At 38.2% G+C, this 15,246-nt stretch overlaps 1 protein-coding gene across 1 annotated transcript in view; it reads left to right on the top strand.

Moving 5' to 3' along the window:
• Nucleotides 1-14,014: 14,014 nt before the first annotated feature.
• The window catches only part of LOC105197230 (neural-cadherin), a 68,681-nt gene continuing 67,449 nt past the window's right edge, over nucleotides 14,015-15,246 (top strand). The window contains exon 1 of the mRNA XM_026133190.2: nucleotides 14,015-14,865. Coding sequence (XP_025988975.1) covers nucleotides 14,814-14,865 — 52 coding nt within the window. The 5' untranslated portion in view covers nucleotides 14,015-14,813. The remainder of the gene's footprint in view (nucleotides 14,866-15,246) is intronic.

Raw genomic sequence — 15,246 nt, 5'->3', positions numbered from 1 at the left:
CAACGCGAAAGTAATAATATTGAAATATTCTGACGATTTCGGAAATACACGCGACGACGAAATTTAATTTATCCTCCGTTTTATAATAAAATTGCAATTCGGAAACTTTATTTTATGAAAAATTTAACGTTAGACATTATTAAATAAAAGAAATAGATTAGTAACGTATTTCAAAAGGAATATATATATATATACACACATAACATAAAATTAATTATTATACTTTTATTTTATGAATTCTAATGCTGGAACAAGTATCATTCTTTACGGATCACGTCCTCTATTCTGCTACAAAATTTGTTAAGTCTCCGCAAAGATTATAATCCTCAAAGTTGCCGGGAAGTGTCAATCCCTATGCAAAATTCATTCGACATGGTTTAACCGTCCCCCAGTGGAAATAACGTATTCGATGTTTTCGCATACGAACGGCACTTTTACAAAGTCCCTGTATCCCGCCTGAATCCAATTTGCGACGGCGGTACACTCGCCGTAGAAAGATTCATCAAAATTTCATTCTTACTCGTTTAAACATGAGGCGAGAGCGTACCGCGTAATTATCAAGCTGACCGTATAATAATGGCGGGTGCGACGGGTGTTATTGTCTCTTTTTGCATTCCTCTTTTCACTAAACTACCGACGAAGTTGCTAAATAGATTAACATGTTCCATACAAGCCCTCCCTTAAACTCGACGAAAATGTATCTGCCTGACTACTAGCGCTTTTATTTACGCGTAGCGCGACTTTCGTTTAAACGCCGACTTCGTTGAACCTATACAAAAATTTTTCTCTTTACTGTAGTAGTAAGAGTGCAATAAAAAAAAACTAGCTCTATCCTAATAATATTAATTTTACGTAGCAATAACATTTTACGATTTCGTTGTATTGCAAAATGTAAAGTAGTCACTTTATTCATACAACAAACCATTAAAAATCATGTTTACGAGCGCGTTCTTCATTTCAAAATAAAGACTTCAAAAATTATGTGCCAAAAAGTGTATAGTATATTTAAATACTTTATATGTATATATTACAATATTTCATTTAATTATTTTATTTTGATACGTGTGTTATCTTTAATACGAGAGTGATCGCACGGGAGATTTACATACGTTGTTTAAAACTGTCGTTTAAAATGGAAATGCGAAGTGAAACGCAATGAAGAATTTAACGTCGATTCAATTTACATCAAATCTCATTATCAGAAGACTGTAATAATGTTGCCTCATTAAAGAGTTTAATTAAAGCAAAGCGTTAATCATGGAATCCTCACATTTCAAATCATTAAGTAGCGGAGAATTGCATAGCTAACAGTTCTACTTTTGTTATCCTTCTTAACGCGAATGCTGCAGCTAATTTTTTTTTTCATCATGTTTGTCTACACAGTAAAAAAATGTAAAAAAGGTTTACTTTAAATTTTATGTTAAAAGAAGTCAAAAATTAAATTAAAATAACTTAAAATAAGAGTTATTTTCAAAAGTTATGTTAAAATTAACTTAACTTTTGAATTATTTTAACATAGCATTTACAGTGGACTTTTTTTTACATTTTATTTTTTATTGTCTAATAGAAATCATTATACGTAGCAATTCATAAATATTTTTGCACACTTTGCCAACAAAAGCCAATTAAATTTCTGTTTAAACAATTTCAATGGAAACTGTTTGTATTTGTTATAAATAATTTATAAATTACAATTACATTTAATAAACTTTGAAATTAAACAATTGAGTAATTGCCAAACGCCCAGTTTCTTTGTTGTGGAAAAACTAATTTAATATGAAAGAAGTATGTTATTACCAAAAATGCGTATTGAGTGCGTTTCCTCGCACATTTATTGCCGTGTAAAAAGCACCAAATTTTTATGAAATTTAATATCCTTTGCCCTGGTAGAGGATTGTCGTTAGCATGCTGTTTTTGTGGAACTTTTGCAAAACCAAAAAAAAAAGAACGAAAAAGAAAAAATAACAAGTACTATAGAAAACGTTCGCTCTTTTTGGCGAAATTCGTTCTCGAGTTCGCGTACAGCCCGAGCTAGCTGTCATTAACAAAAACTCCGCAAAAATTTGATATTTCGTCAGAAAATTTATCAAATTTTGCTGTTGAAATTCAATTGCAATTAACGTCAGATGTGACGATATTTACGCGCGAGCGGATATCGAGACATTCTTGATAGATGACACTCCGTACGCCGGACAATTCGTATCGTATCACTTTTTTTTACGAGGCTCATCATTTCATATCCACTTCGACACGTGATGAATCTTCGGTTACCCGCGGTATCGATAATGTCATTAGGTTTTCGATATGATCCATGTTTGGCCGCAACTCGTAAATAATCCGCGAACCATCGGTACGAGAGAAACATTGCGAAACGCTAATTGGCAGGACATGTTTGTAGCGTGCCTGCAAAAAAAAGTGCGACAGCAGCAGTACGGGCATGTATCGAATCAGTTTGGAAAAATATTGAAGGTAAAAGTAAACATAGATCCCGCAAACTCTTTTGATATGCAAGTCTCTATTACGCCGCTTTCGTCAGAGACAGATTGACATCAAGCAGAATAAATAATGCGCCTATTGCTATAGGTATATCTTTTCAGAAGTATCGTGTGTACTGAATAAAAATCGAGTTTGCATTTGAAATTAATAAAATCGATAACGGGAAACGTGATAAATCCACCCTGTCCTATGTATTTCGACGATTGAACGTTAAAAATGAAGAATTCGAAGTAAAGCTTAATAATATCAAGATGATAAATTTTTATAAAGATAAATGTTTTACGCCGACTGATTTTTAACATAAAGCCAAATTGATGAAATAAATTGGGGAAAAACCTCCTTTTATTATAAAATATAATAATTAAATTATAAAATTTATAAGATTAATCAAATAAAAATCTCAACGTTACAAACTGTCTTTAGTAAAATTTAAATAGAAAAAGATTGTATGGTAGAACAGAAATATAGAAGCGTGTTCTGTTCAACATCTGCTTGTACGGTTATGTTGCGGCAATCCAGAGATTAATAGCTCTGAAACTCGAAAACCCAATGTCCGTCGTACTCTCGCGGATTGTCACGCGGCTGGGAAACCGAAGTTAGTCGCCGGCAAACCGTAAAGCGGAAAGTGTTTTCGGATATTTGTTCGCACCGCCCGTTTCACTTAGCCCGGACGCCCGCAGCTTATCCGGTGAATTATACCGTGAAACTTGGCGACGATTTTTATGTCGACCCGATCTGTCGTCCGTGTTTCTCAGGCCAAGTTTAGCGGTACGTAAGTTAGATCGTAAGAACTCTACTTCCAGGCAACTAGATTCGACCGCGAGCGCGTCGATAAATTTCGCCGAATATCGCGAATGTTTCATATTCGCGCCTTTTTAAGCGCATCGAGCAACTTTGAGCTCTTGTTGATTCTTCCACGTCATTACTTAAATTCTTTTCTTCTTTTATTTAGCTATAGATAATAAACATATTATGAAATGGAAAACAACTGATAAAAGTACGCGCAAAATGAACTTTATTATCCTTTACTAAAGAATAGATTCTTTTAACTTTGGAATAAATTCTTTTTTAAAGAAATTAGACAAAAAATTCAAAGAAATTTATTATTGTTTAACGTTAAATATTTTAACAATTGAGGCTTGAAATTCAGCTAGGAAATTTATTGGAATTTAAAGGGCGAGCAACCGTTTAAGTATTAAGAGAAATCTGTGCAATCTCGATGTAAACACCAGACATTAGTCATCCGTTCACGTTTAGGGCTAATTCCGCAATCAGAACGCGGGCCAATATGACGGAATTAATTCCAGCGTTGTAATTCGAATCGGGAGATGAAAGGATTACGCTACAAGAAGGGGGGAGTAAGTACTGATTGAATAGAGACGAAGTGACGTCACGCTCGTCGTGGCTGTAGCATTTAATCCTGCTTCTTGTTCGTGCAATAGAGCGGATCACTTGGAAGTGCTCATTACCGGAAGTTTCGAACGCGGGCGGGCACGATGCGTCGAGCAACGCAAAATCACGAGGCGATTATTACATCCGGGATGCGCGACGCTGTTCGGCGGCGGCATCGGGGCGCGAATCGTTCTCGTATATCCACCCTCGCCGATCCCGTATTGCGACCGTCTTAATGTTGATCGAGAAATTAACTTTTGTAATACATTTTGCATATATATGTGTATATATATATATATATATATATATATATATATATATATATATTTCGTCGCCCGCACGATAACGAAATTTCCGGAATTTGCAACGGATTATTAGCCAAATTCCGAACGCTGGCCACCAGAATGCCTGCGGCCCTTTACTGTTGTATTCGCGAACGAGTTCGACGCATTTAGTCGCTGGAGAGCTTCCAGAAGTTTGTCCGAGCGTTGTTATTATATTTCAAGTACGCGCGTACGTGTGTTGCGAGTGGGATAGAGGGAGGGAGGGAAGAGGTATATGTATGCCGGTTAAAATCAACGCTGCAACGGATTATACCCGGCTATTTTCCATCGCCCGCGATAACCGCAGCGTAACGCGGTGCATAGCCAATGAGCGATCGATACGTCGACACGCGATCCCTTCGGATGCGATTGCTCTACAAGGGACGCTCTTAATCCATTAAGGCCATCTGCACTCGTAATACGTGATTGCTACTTGCGTAACATTTCTATCTTTCGTGTGAGTTTTACCTTAAGTTGTACTACGAACGAATTGCGATCAGGAAAGTTCCTTGCACTTTGAACAGTTCGAAAATTTCCGCTGCTAAGTTTTCTTTCTTTTTTTTCCTGCATGCATTGGAAATATTATTTCCATATTCTTTAGCCTATCAGATGCAAACAGAGATTTTAATTTTCTACGATTATTATCTGTTAATAGAATTAGAGTTTAATTAATAAACTAGCCAATTAACTTTGGAATACTACTCTCGGTAAATTTCATACAAATTCACCCAGAGTAGTACTCCAATGTTAATTGGCCAGTTCACTAATTCAACTTTAGCATAATTTCTATTACTAAAATTTTGATAGCTTAAAATAACAATTTGTTTACATTAACATAATGTTGGTTTAGTTATTCTAATATCTTGCAACCCATAAAATAGAAAAAAAGTATAAAAAAAATTCTTGATTTTGTGAGTGAATTCTCATCCAAAATAGTTTAAGAAAAATATGAGTAAGACTCTAGGAGTAAATGTTTATAACTTAAATAAATCTTAAGAAAATTAAAATCTTTGCCAAGGAGGAGAGAAAATGAGTGCTTTAATTTATAATAATTAAAATATATTTGCTTACTCATGACAACAACGTTAAAAGTACAGTACTTCGTAAATTACATTGAAAGTTATAATCACTTATTTCACTTATGTTACAAACAAATGAAAATTTGAGCGCCGCATCTGGCATCATACATTTAATCTTCAGTTTCTGCGCGTGTGTCTGATGGAGAAGCACAGTGTAAATGACAGTTTCCAAGCAAACGTCATTTCATCGATTAATCATGTAATGGCCACAGACAGTGAAGTGCAATATAATCAATTAAATAGCTTTGAATTGATCACCGCAGATTTCAATTTTTTATCTAGAAAAACTTTTATTTTCTGGCAATAATACACTTTTTTTAAAATCAAAATTAGCCTTTCGGTAATCAAGATAATTACTAATCAAAAAAGTATATACGAAGCATAATATATTTTTTCGACTCTTGATCACTCGGACGAATTCTGCATTTTCTCTGCTCTTGTCCGTTTTTTCGCACCGAATGGCACGTTTGTCTGTGCAAAGCGAAAAATACGCGAGAATCGTGCGAGCGCGAAATTCTTTAAATGAGATGGTTGCGCACACAGAGAGAGAGAAAGAGAGAGAGAGAGAGAGAGAGAGAAAGGCAAACGATGAAAGAGAGTTCGCAAAACTTCCTCCCTCAAAAAGAATCTTGAGTAACGAATGTCCCAAGTTTCACTCCAATTACCAGTGTATTTCTTACTTTGCATGAACATCGGCGTGAAAGAAGCGGTGCCGCGTTCGCGAGCGCGGAGAATCGGCAAATGCACCATCTTCAGTACGCAACACTGTTGATAGAATCGAACGGTCAATCATTATCTTGGAGAATTGTCTTGAAACTATGCGAGGAAACTGGGAATCGATAGGATCGCGTTGTGTCGACTCAGTCATGTCGTCGCCAGTCTAGATTGCATACCAGCAATTCTCGGCATTTGCAGAAGCAAATGGGATGCACCGATTTAAGATGGATGAATATCCGTGATCGACGAGCGTAAAATGCAAGCTACGGCGTATTAAATTGCAGATCTCCCTCTCGCGTATTGCTCTCGCCCGCGCGTTATAATATTTAATTTTGGAATAAGAGCGATTTTCAATTGCGCGCGACGCTTAAAAAGGAAAATAATGTCGTATTCGATCGTGTTCGAGTAATTGGTACGATATGCCATTAAAGTAAACAGCTCTTATATTAACGCACAGAGTACGAACACCTCATTAATTTCTGTCAATCAATCAATAATATTGGTGTTAAAACGCTTGTTTTTCACTGGAAAAGGAAAATTCCAAGCATGACATTTAATTATACGACTAAATAATCGCTGTGTATGGATTGCTCCTGGTTGCGATAATAATTAACTATTATTGTCCGGCAAATTAAATTCGGTGCTTGAACAAAATTATTTTTAGGGCAAGATTAACGTTAGGGATATCATTGCTAAGAGGAGATTTTCCGTTTAACACCTTCGCCTCTTTTATCATCATAAATTCATTTCTTACGGAATTAATCCAAAGTAACACTCTTTCGTCGAAATCATCTTTCTCCCTCCCTCTCTCTTTCTCATTCTCTGCAAAATTAATTCCAAGTAAGTCAGCAGTTCTCGGCGAAACTTCCGACATTGAAATATCTCACTTTTTCTTTCCACTTGGCAAGCGAATGGCGAAAGGTTCAAACAGTATTCCATTACAACTCCATCGCTCAGGAATGGCTCTATCAGCCAGTACCTTATTGTTTCTTTTACGATAGAACAGTCCTTTCACCGGACAAAAGTAGTATACAGAAAATTTACGGATTCGTATGTGCCAAGAGTCAATATTTTCCAAAGCAAGAAATGCAGACTATTTTATCTCTTGTTTTTCAACGAAATAGATGTCGACGCATTTTCAAATTATTTGATACACAAGCTCATTATAAACAGTATATTCCAATTATTATTTTGCATGTATTATGCGTCACTTTCATCTCTCTTTTAATTTAAAATTATGTTAATTAAAATTGTAACCTTCTTTCACAGAACCAATAAATACTAAAACTGAACAGAATTTGCAATGGTTAACTGAAATATCCGTGTTGCCTGTAATTATTCTGCAATGGAATCGTTCTGAAACAAAGTTGATATTGTGGTCCTATTTATTTTAATTTAAACTAAACCATTTAAAAAACAAAAAGTATTTGAATTATGTAATATATTGTGCCAGTTATGCAGATATTGTATTATTCTCATTTCACATTGCGAATTACTTTTACTGAAAGAGAATGTGACTAATATAAAATATTAAAATTTTTTAACTGTTTAAGTCTGCCTCTGTAGATTTTTAAATATCAACAAAATATATGTATTTTTTTCTTTCTCTCTTCTTCTTTCTACGTTTAAAGTAATTATATTTTACACAATTTATCTCAGTACTTTTAAATAAATAAACAAATAGTTTTAAATATACGACTAATAATAAGAATTAAAAGGATCCAACAGACTTTGAACTTTAATACCTCAAAAAATATCAGATGTCAAAGAGAGAGAGGGTAAAAATTTCGCGAGCATACGTTCCGGTTGATCGTCGCATTTTAGCCGGTTGTAGCTTCGCCGTCCATCGGTCGGGCAGACGGATCCGTGAGCGCGCATGAATTTGCCCGGAGAATAGAATTTTCGATCAGCTGCTATGTGGTGTAGGCCGTCGTGCCTGTCAACCACTTGTCGTGCCGCTTGTCGTACGAATCTGCAAATCGCATTTTACCGGTTCCACATTCTATGCGCGATCACCCAGTGCATCGTTCCCATAACGACGGTGAACTGCGCATGTCGAAGCAGCAAACGCGGAAAAACACTTTTGATGTTTTGCCGATATCGTCGCGCTTTCCCTTTGTTCGGAAAATATCCACGCTCGAGCCCTTCGATCGAACACGCGGGTTTATGATAAAATCATGGGAAAAAGATGGCAAAAAGAAACAATTGTGAGATACGTGTCAGTTTACCTTCATTTTGTATTCATATGATCTTTCGAGCCTGCTCCCCTTTTGCTTTTGTCAGTCAGTTGCAAATACCATTAAAAGGTGGATCGTATTTTCATTATCGATTATGTATCGTATCTCCCATGCAAGAAATTCATGTTTGCTAAAGCGTTAATTAGGAATGAAAGATACTTTCAAATGGGATACGCACGCACTCTTTATACAATCAATAAAAATGCATAATTTTTAAATTTTATTTTCGAGAATACTGCATATCTGTATATTTTCTGTAGATTGCATATTTACAGGATTTATCGATGTCACATTATAATTTGCATTCTGCTGGCCTGTTTACTCTTTTGAAGTATAAACACAGATTCAAAATACAGATTTCAGACAAAATAACATATATATTAATAACATGTATCGGTTTTGAAATAATACTATTACGTCGAAAGCTTTTGCAAAACAAAAATCACACATCTCTGTCTAAAATCATATTCGTCCTTGCGGATTTTTTTTCTTTATATTGCCTACGTAATGAGTCAGTGGGTATGAAATTCATAACACAAATTATGTACGCAGAAATGGATTACGCGCATGGTTACTGTTAAATTGGTTGCTGTATTAATAGCCACTATTTATGACACTCGATCCAGCGAAATCCATTATCGACGCGTTTGCGTAACAATTGCGATGTAATTAGTCTCTATGCATAGCTAAGTAGATGGTCACCAACGAATATTCAAATATCATCAACATAATTTTCTAGGATTATCCACAGAAAAGTTCGTGCATGTATCACTTTGCCCAAATGTCACAGTTGGCAAACAATCGATTTAACATGCGCGTCTCGCTTCGCTAGCAAATGGCGCAACGTTTCGTTTGCTCCGGTGTTATTAATATCAATTTTTTAGCCACATTATGACCGATCGGAGCGCTTGTCTACCTCAAAATTCATAGCGCGACGAATATGTTCAATTCGGCAAATGGAAATCGATCGCGCAAAACGTTAACTGCGATCAAAGCGTTCAATTACTCTGTTATCGAAAAATACTCTTTAAAGGATCGCGATTAATGAATAATGATTATCTACAAATAACTTCTTGCTGCTTTTTAGTACGTAAACTCGAATTGGTGTTGTTGAGTTAGTTATATTTGTAAAAATGTACGATACTACAAAATACGAGATACGCATCTCCACAGAAGTACGACTACGTTAGCACTGCAGAATTTTTTAGAGATCGTAAAAACGTCCCTTTTTACACGGAACTATGCTATGCACATATTTATTATCCTGGTTATTCGTTGCACTTTGTTTCTAATTATTCATTGAGCGAGCCAACACGCGTGACATGATAGGGCGTACAATTTTATTTATTTCGGGCTTTAAAACAAATTTGCTAACATATATATAAAGATATTTTACACAAAGCTGGTATACATTTCAAACTAGAAACATTAAATATTTTCTTCTCATTGATGACAAATAGAAATAAAAATTGAAAGCCGGGAATAATATATAATATTGCACGGAATCGTTCTTCATTTTACATCATCATTTTGAATACTGAATTCAAGATAAAATGGCACCGTTACAAAATTCATGATATAGTGGCGGAATCTAGTATTTGGGAATTCGGTTTTATAAATGATCGACTTGATCTGAAAATCGATACCTCAACACGGGTCACAAAAAACTCTCTGCGCCCCGATGATATTGCTGCGCTGATGATAGTGATGCTATTTCGCGTACATACATGTTTAATGGAATATCTCGAAAGTTTTGAAATTGTCAGGAGTCCTTATCAGAGTCTCTCCATCAGTTAGTCGCCTCACATTGCACCATCGATGTTATCCTCATTAATATTATGTTATACCGTATTACAGCTTGTCAATGCTGTATTGTGTTCGATTCTGTTCCAAGTTCCGCACGAGAAACGTGCAACGATTTCCGGCAAATTGGTTCGTATATTATTTATTAGGGTAACCTACACGACGCCGTTCTTCTTCGGAAATAGATTCCGGTACTTTAGCTAAAGCTCTAACAAGAAATATTCACGAACCCTTTTCTCTCGACATTGACGAATCTCAGTAGGTTTTTAGGACAAATGAGAATCATTTTGCCAAGTTCCTTTGTTTCTATTAACATTCGAAATTAAGGATTAAACTACCCCTTGCGAACCTATCAACGCTATGGCTCCAAAATAAATAAAGATTAAAACTTGATAGTTGTAAACTAACACGATAAAAGCGTTATTCGAGAAAAGTTTTATTTTTTATAATATCTGATGTATTGACTTAGCGTTACAAATCAGTTTCAACTTCAACACGAGATCATTAACGATAAAGTGAAGGAAAAAGTTAATATGCATACATGCTCTACAAACATATTCCAAGCGTATTACAATCAGAGCGGAGCAGTTCGCGAAAGTATAAGTCGAAAAGTACCGATCTCGTCTGTCGTGTTCGGGAATAGATTAGCGAATGTCAGAGCTGAATGCGAAATGCTCTTTGAAGATTCAATGAAGGATGATAGATCCGGTGGATTGCGGTAATGCCTCGACAGCCGCTTGAAAGTGGTTGCGCGAACAGATGCACGACTTCTCTCGAATTTTCCCCGTGACTATGCAAGACTTTAAAATTCTAAGATATCGGAAAAGTGTTTCTCAACCTCTTCAGTTTAATATAAAATCTAACGCAAGAGAGGAAGAAAAACGAGATGATAAAATTATATCTTTACATTATGTTAATTAATCGATATTTAATTGACGAGTGCAAAGTGATTGAACAGTAAAGGATTGCAAGTAAAAAAAAAAGATAAACTAGAACTAATATGGCTATAAAGTATACTTTATATATAAAACTATGTGAGCTACTTTTGTTAAAAGTACCAAGACTACCTTGACATACTTCCCCGATTGCGGTCTAACTTTAGTTTGAACCCAACTGTGCAGAACTTTTTTGATGCACGTATTTTATAAGACATATTACATCGAAGAAAGAAAGAAAGAGAGAGAGAGAAATGGAGAAAGAGAGACAAAATAGCTTTGGAATTTTCACATTCGTAAATTCCGTTCCAAGTTCTCGAATGCGCACTCGAGAATTGCGTACACTATATTAACTTTTCTAGCATACACTAACATGATAATCTGTTTAATCCCAGAAATACGTTTCACGTTAATCAGATCCGTTCAAGAATCAAGAGAGATTTATAGAAAGACTTTTTACGGAATTTGAGGAAGCATTTGAGAAACACTGACGTGCACTAGACGAACTTAATCTACATCGTTCATTTCCATAACATCGTCTATATAAGCTCCATCTGGTTCTGGTGTCTCATCGATCGCCCGAGATCGATCTGTGTCACAACCGAGATGAAATCTAATCCGAGTATTTCGCACGCTTAATTAGTTGGAGCTGCAATATTCGCTGCGTGGAGTCTACTCGGACTAGCACTTTGCTAGCCGGCGTCGTCGCTGTGTTTTGCCGCTGTTGCTTACAACTATATGCAGCACGTCGCCGTAGAATGTCCCGGATTTACGGACAGCATTCCATACGTACCGATCGAAATTTAACGCAGCGCTTTAATCTAAAGCAAACGTAACTGTATATTTAAACGGCTGTCAGTATCGGATATTCGCCATAATCTCAAATAATCTGTTGACAAGCGCTATTACCTACCTATCCATATATTACACGCGCTCGTGCTCTTCTCCGATTTGCATACAATATTCTCATCTCTTTCACTGTCAATTATACTGCAACAAACTCCACCCAGAGAACATTTAATAGCAAAAGTTAGAACCAATTTTTAAAATTATAAGGTAGGTAACGAAATTTAACTTCATATGAACTTTAACAGAAAGTTAATAAGGAATTATGGTTATTACATAACCATAATAACTTTGAAAAATTCTATCAAGTTATACGGCGAATCTTTCGTGAAATAAGCTCTCTGAGATACGTAGCTCTCTTTCCGTAAAATAGTATGTCAAATAGTGTAGAGCATTGACACTTATTTGAGATGGTCTAGTCTCAGACAGACTTGGAGATGCGATATCAAGATATTTCGCATGCCAAAGAGAGTGCAAAAGAGACATTTCGTCGCACACTTGACAGTACGTTATACGAAAGACGCATTACGAATCGCGTCTTTTATTTACATTTCTCCATCTTTCTCTTTCGAGAGAAGAAAACCCGTTCCTCTACGCGAATTTAGTACGAGACGCACAGAAATAAAGCACAAAATAAGTGCTGAATCAAAGTTCTGGATTCAACCGAGCGTATCCCAACCGCGAACTCGAGGCACGTGCACAACTCTTCCGAACAGGACGCAAAACTATTCGGGATCGTGTTCTAATAAAAAAAAAAAAAAAACAAAAGATTCAAGGGAAGATCCGACAAAGACTATATAGGTAAAGGTAAAAATATCCCGTTAAACATCGAAGAAATTGTTATTTATATGCATTCAACGTTTATACATATAAAAATAGATTTCATTTTTTGGAGAATTAAATTCTTTAGCTGATATCATTTAAAATAGGAATTAACAAAATTATACCCCATACATTTTATAATTTACATTTTAATTTTATTTATATTTTATATTACTGTATTACTTTATTTATATATTATATTACTATAAAATTATTACATAGGTAAATTTATTTAAGAATAAAATACAGTAGCAGGTTGTGAAAAAATTTGTATCGAGCTTTCTAAAATTTCAAAATTGATTGAAAATTATTATGATTCTCATGTGTAACATTACAGAACGCGTTCCACTGAGCTCATTCATATATAGAGATTTCATTATCTAACTCTCAGCTATTTGATTGATCAATGGAAATACCATAGCGGTTAAACGTGATTATACCATGGCATTTACCTCGTTTCCATTCTTCAATTAATGAGCTAAATAACTCGGAGTGGTGTTACAAAGGGCGATTTGGAATCATGTCAAGTACACATGATTTCATCCAAAACATGGATAAAAGGCATTAGCATCCCTCCAAATAGAATTGCATCTAATAGAATATGTCTCTTATATCTAGAACAACCATTTCGCTTATTTATCAAGGCCGTGTTCGGAGTGCACGCTATTGGCGCTATTCCGCCATTCTATCGGTAGAATAAAGATAAAATGACACAATAGCGCTGATGGCACGATCCGCGAGCACAGCCTAACAAGGAGCTTTTCGTAGCTCTTCGAATCTCGAATAAAAGTGACGAAACATGAACTTCCTTGCGGATGAAGCCTACTACTCCCACCCACTTGGCGTTCTCTAATTTAACTCCCACAGTGCGAGCGTCGGAACGCAGCGTGCGGAATCGGCGGTCGTGACGCCCGTCGTGACGCTTGCACGTCTCCACGTCGCGTCGTCCACGCTGTCCAGGTGTATCCACACCTGGCGGGACCACATTCCGACGATTCCGCGTTCTGCGTTACGCGGTGACACAGTATATTGACTGAGGGTGGATTGTGCGCCCCCGACTGATTTGGCGCGGCTGCGCAAATCTGGGCCCCGCGACGGACGCAGCCGTCGGCCTCGGCATACCCATTGCTTTCCCCTGCGTGTGTATCGCACGTAGCACGTTCGCGCGCGAGCCCGTGCCTCTCGTCCTGCTTTGCCCCCCTTTCCCGCGAGAGAATAGCTGTCCCGCTGCCGCCACCGCCGGCATCGCCACCGCCACCGCCACGCCGCCGTCGTCGACGCCGACGCCGACGCCGACGTCGCTCTCTCTCTCTCTCTCTCTCCTCTCTCTCTCTCTCTCTCTGCACCCTCCGTCGCGGATTCTCCCTCCTATCGCCGATCGTCCGTTACCCTCTCTTTCCCTCCCGCTTTCGCTTCCTCGACTCTTCGTCTGCTCGCACTCCACGTCCTTCCTCCCTTTCTCGCCGTTCCGTCTCGATCGTTCCTCTCTCCCGCTGGACCGTTTTCTGCAACCGTCGTAAACCGAGCATTCGCGATTACACACGTGTTCACGAACGCGCGCGAAGCGCCGGACGGGACGACGTACACCGGACGGCGATAAAAACATGTCGATGACAGGTCCAGCAGTGCAGGACGTACCGATACGTCGGTGCCGGCCCGCGGCGAGATAACGCGCGTGAGATAATACGGAGTGCGCTAAATCGGCGCGCGCGCGCGATTCGACGACGCGCGGCGGGAATCCGTCAGAAGTGGACGAAACTGGGTGACGTGAGGAGCGCGTGAAACGGTGATACAACGTAGAGGCAATTTACTTTCGAGTTTCCTCGTTCTCATCTTCGCCGACACTGACTCGCCAGTCAGTAGACCGGAAAGACAGTGGTGAATCTACCAGTGACGTGTGCACCTGTCTCTGTAGGTGTGTACGACAGCGTCGGTTGGTCAGCGTCGGTGGTCAGCGGAGATAAACGTCCTCTCCCGGGCTCGCCGTGTGTGTGAGAGAGAGTGTGTGTCGACCGGCGCGACAGTTCCGACCGGCGGGAGGTCGACCGGAAGCGGTAAACTAGGTGATACCGTCCGCGGGGAACCGGTAGTGGTAGCCTGGTAGTGGTCTGGGTCCGTCGTCTATATCGGATCGGCTGGTTTATGTGATGTGAACGTGGTTTAATGGTTGATCCGCTAAAACTCTTCTGGGTTATTACCAACAGCACCTACCTGGGTACGTTCGAGATTGTTCGCCGTGCAAAGAGTCAGGCCAAAAAAGGGGAAAGTGGGGCACGATTACGCGCCCGTTTTGTTCGTGAGGGAAGGGCAGTTTACCAATTCAGTTGCGTGTAATGTGGCAAAACTAGCAACCGCCGCGCTGAAGCGTAATCCAAGCGCATTCGCGATGCCGTGTCGAGGATTTCATTTCGCGCAATTGTTCCCCGTTTTCCCCCTACAAGATGTTCAATATTGTACAATAAGCGCGCTGTTAGTGATACCGTGTGAATAATTTCTGCTTTGCAATATTTTAAGAAGGTGTAGTTAAAGAAGAGAGATCTCCGTTGAATGCATTTCTCTTTGTATTTCACATACCCCATTGTTATATACTTTCTCC

Source organism: Solenopsis invicta, chromosome 3, assembly GCF_016802725.1.
Source record: "Solenopsis invicta isolate M01_SB chromosome 3, UNIL_Sinv_3.0, whole genome shotgun sequence".
Classification (NCBI taxonomy): domain Eukaryota; kingdom Metazoa; phylum Arthropoda; class Insecta; order Hymenoptera; family Formicidae; genus Solenopsis; species Solenopsis invicta.
Note: the sequence above shows the minus strand (reverse complement) of the source record. Positions and strands in the feature narration are given on the sequence as shown.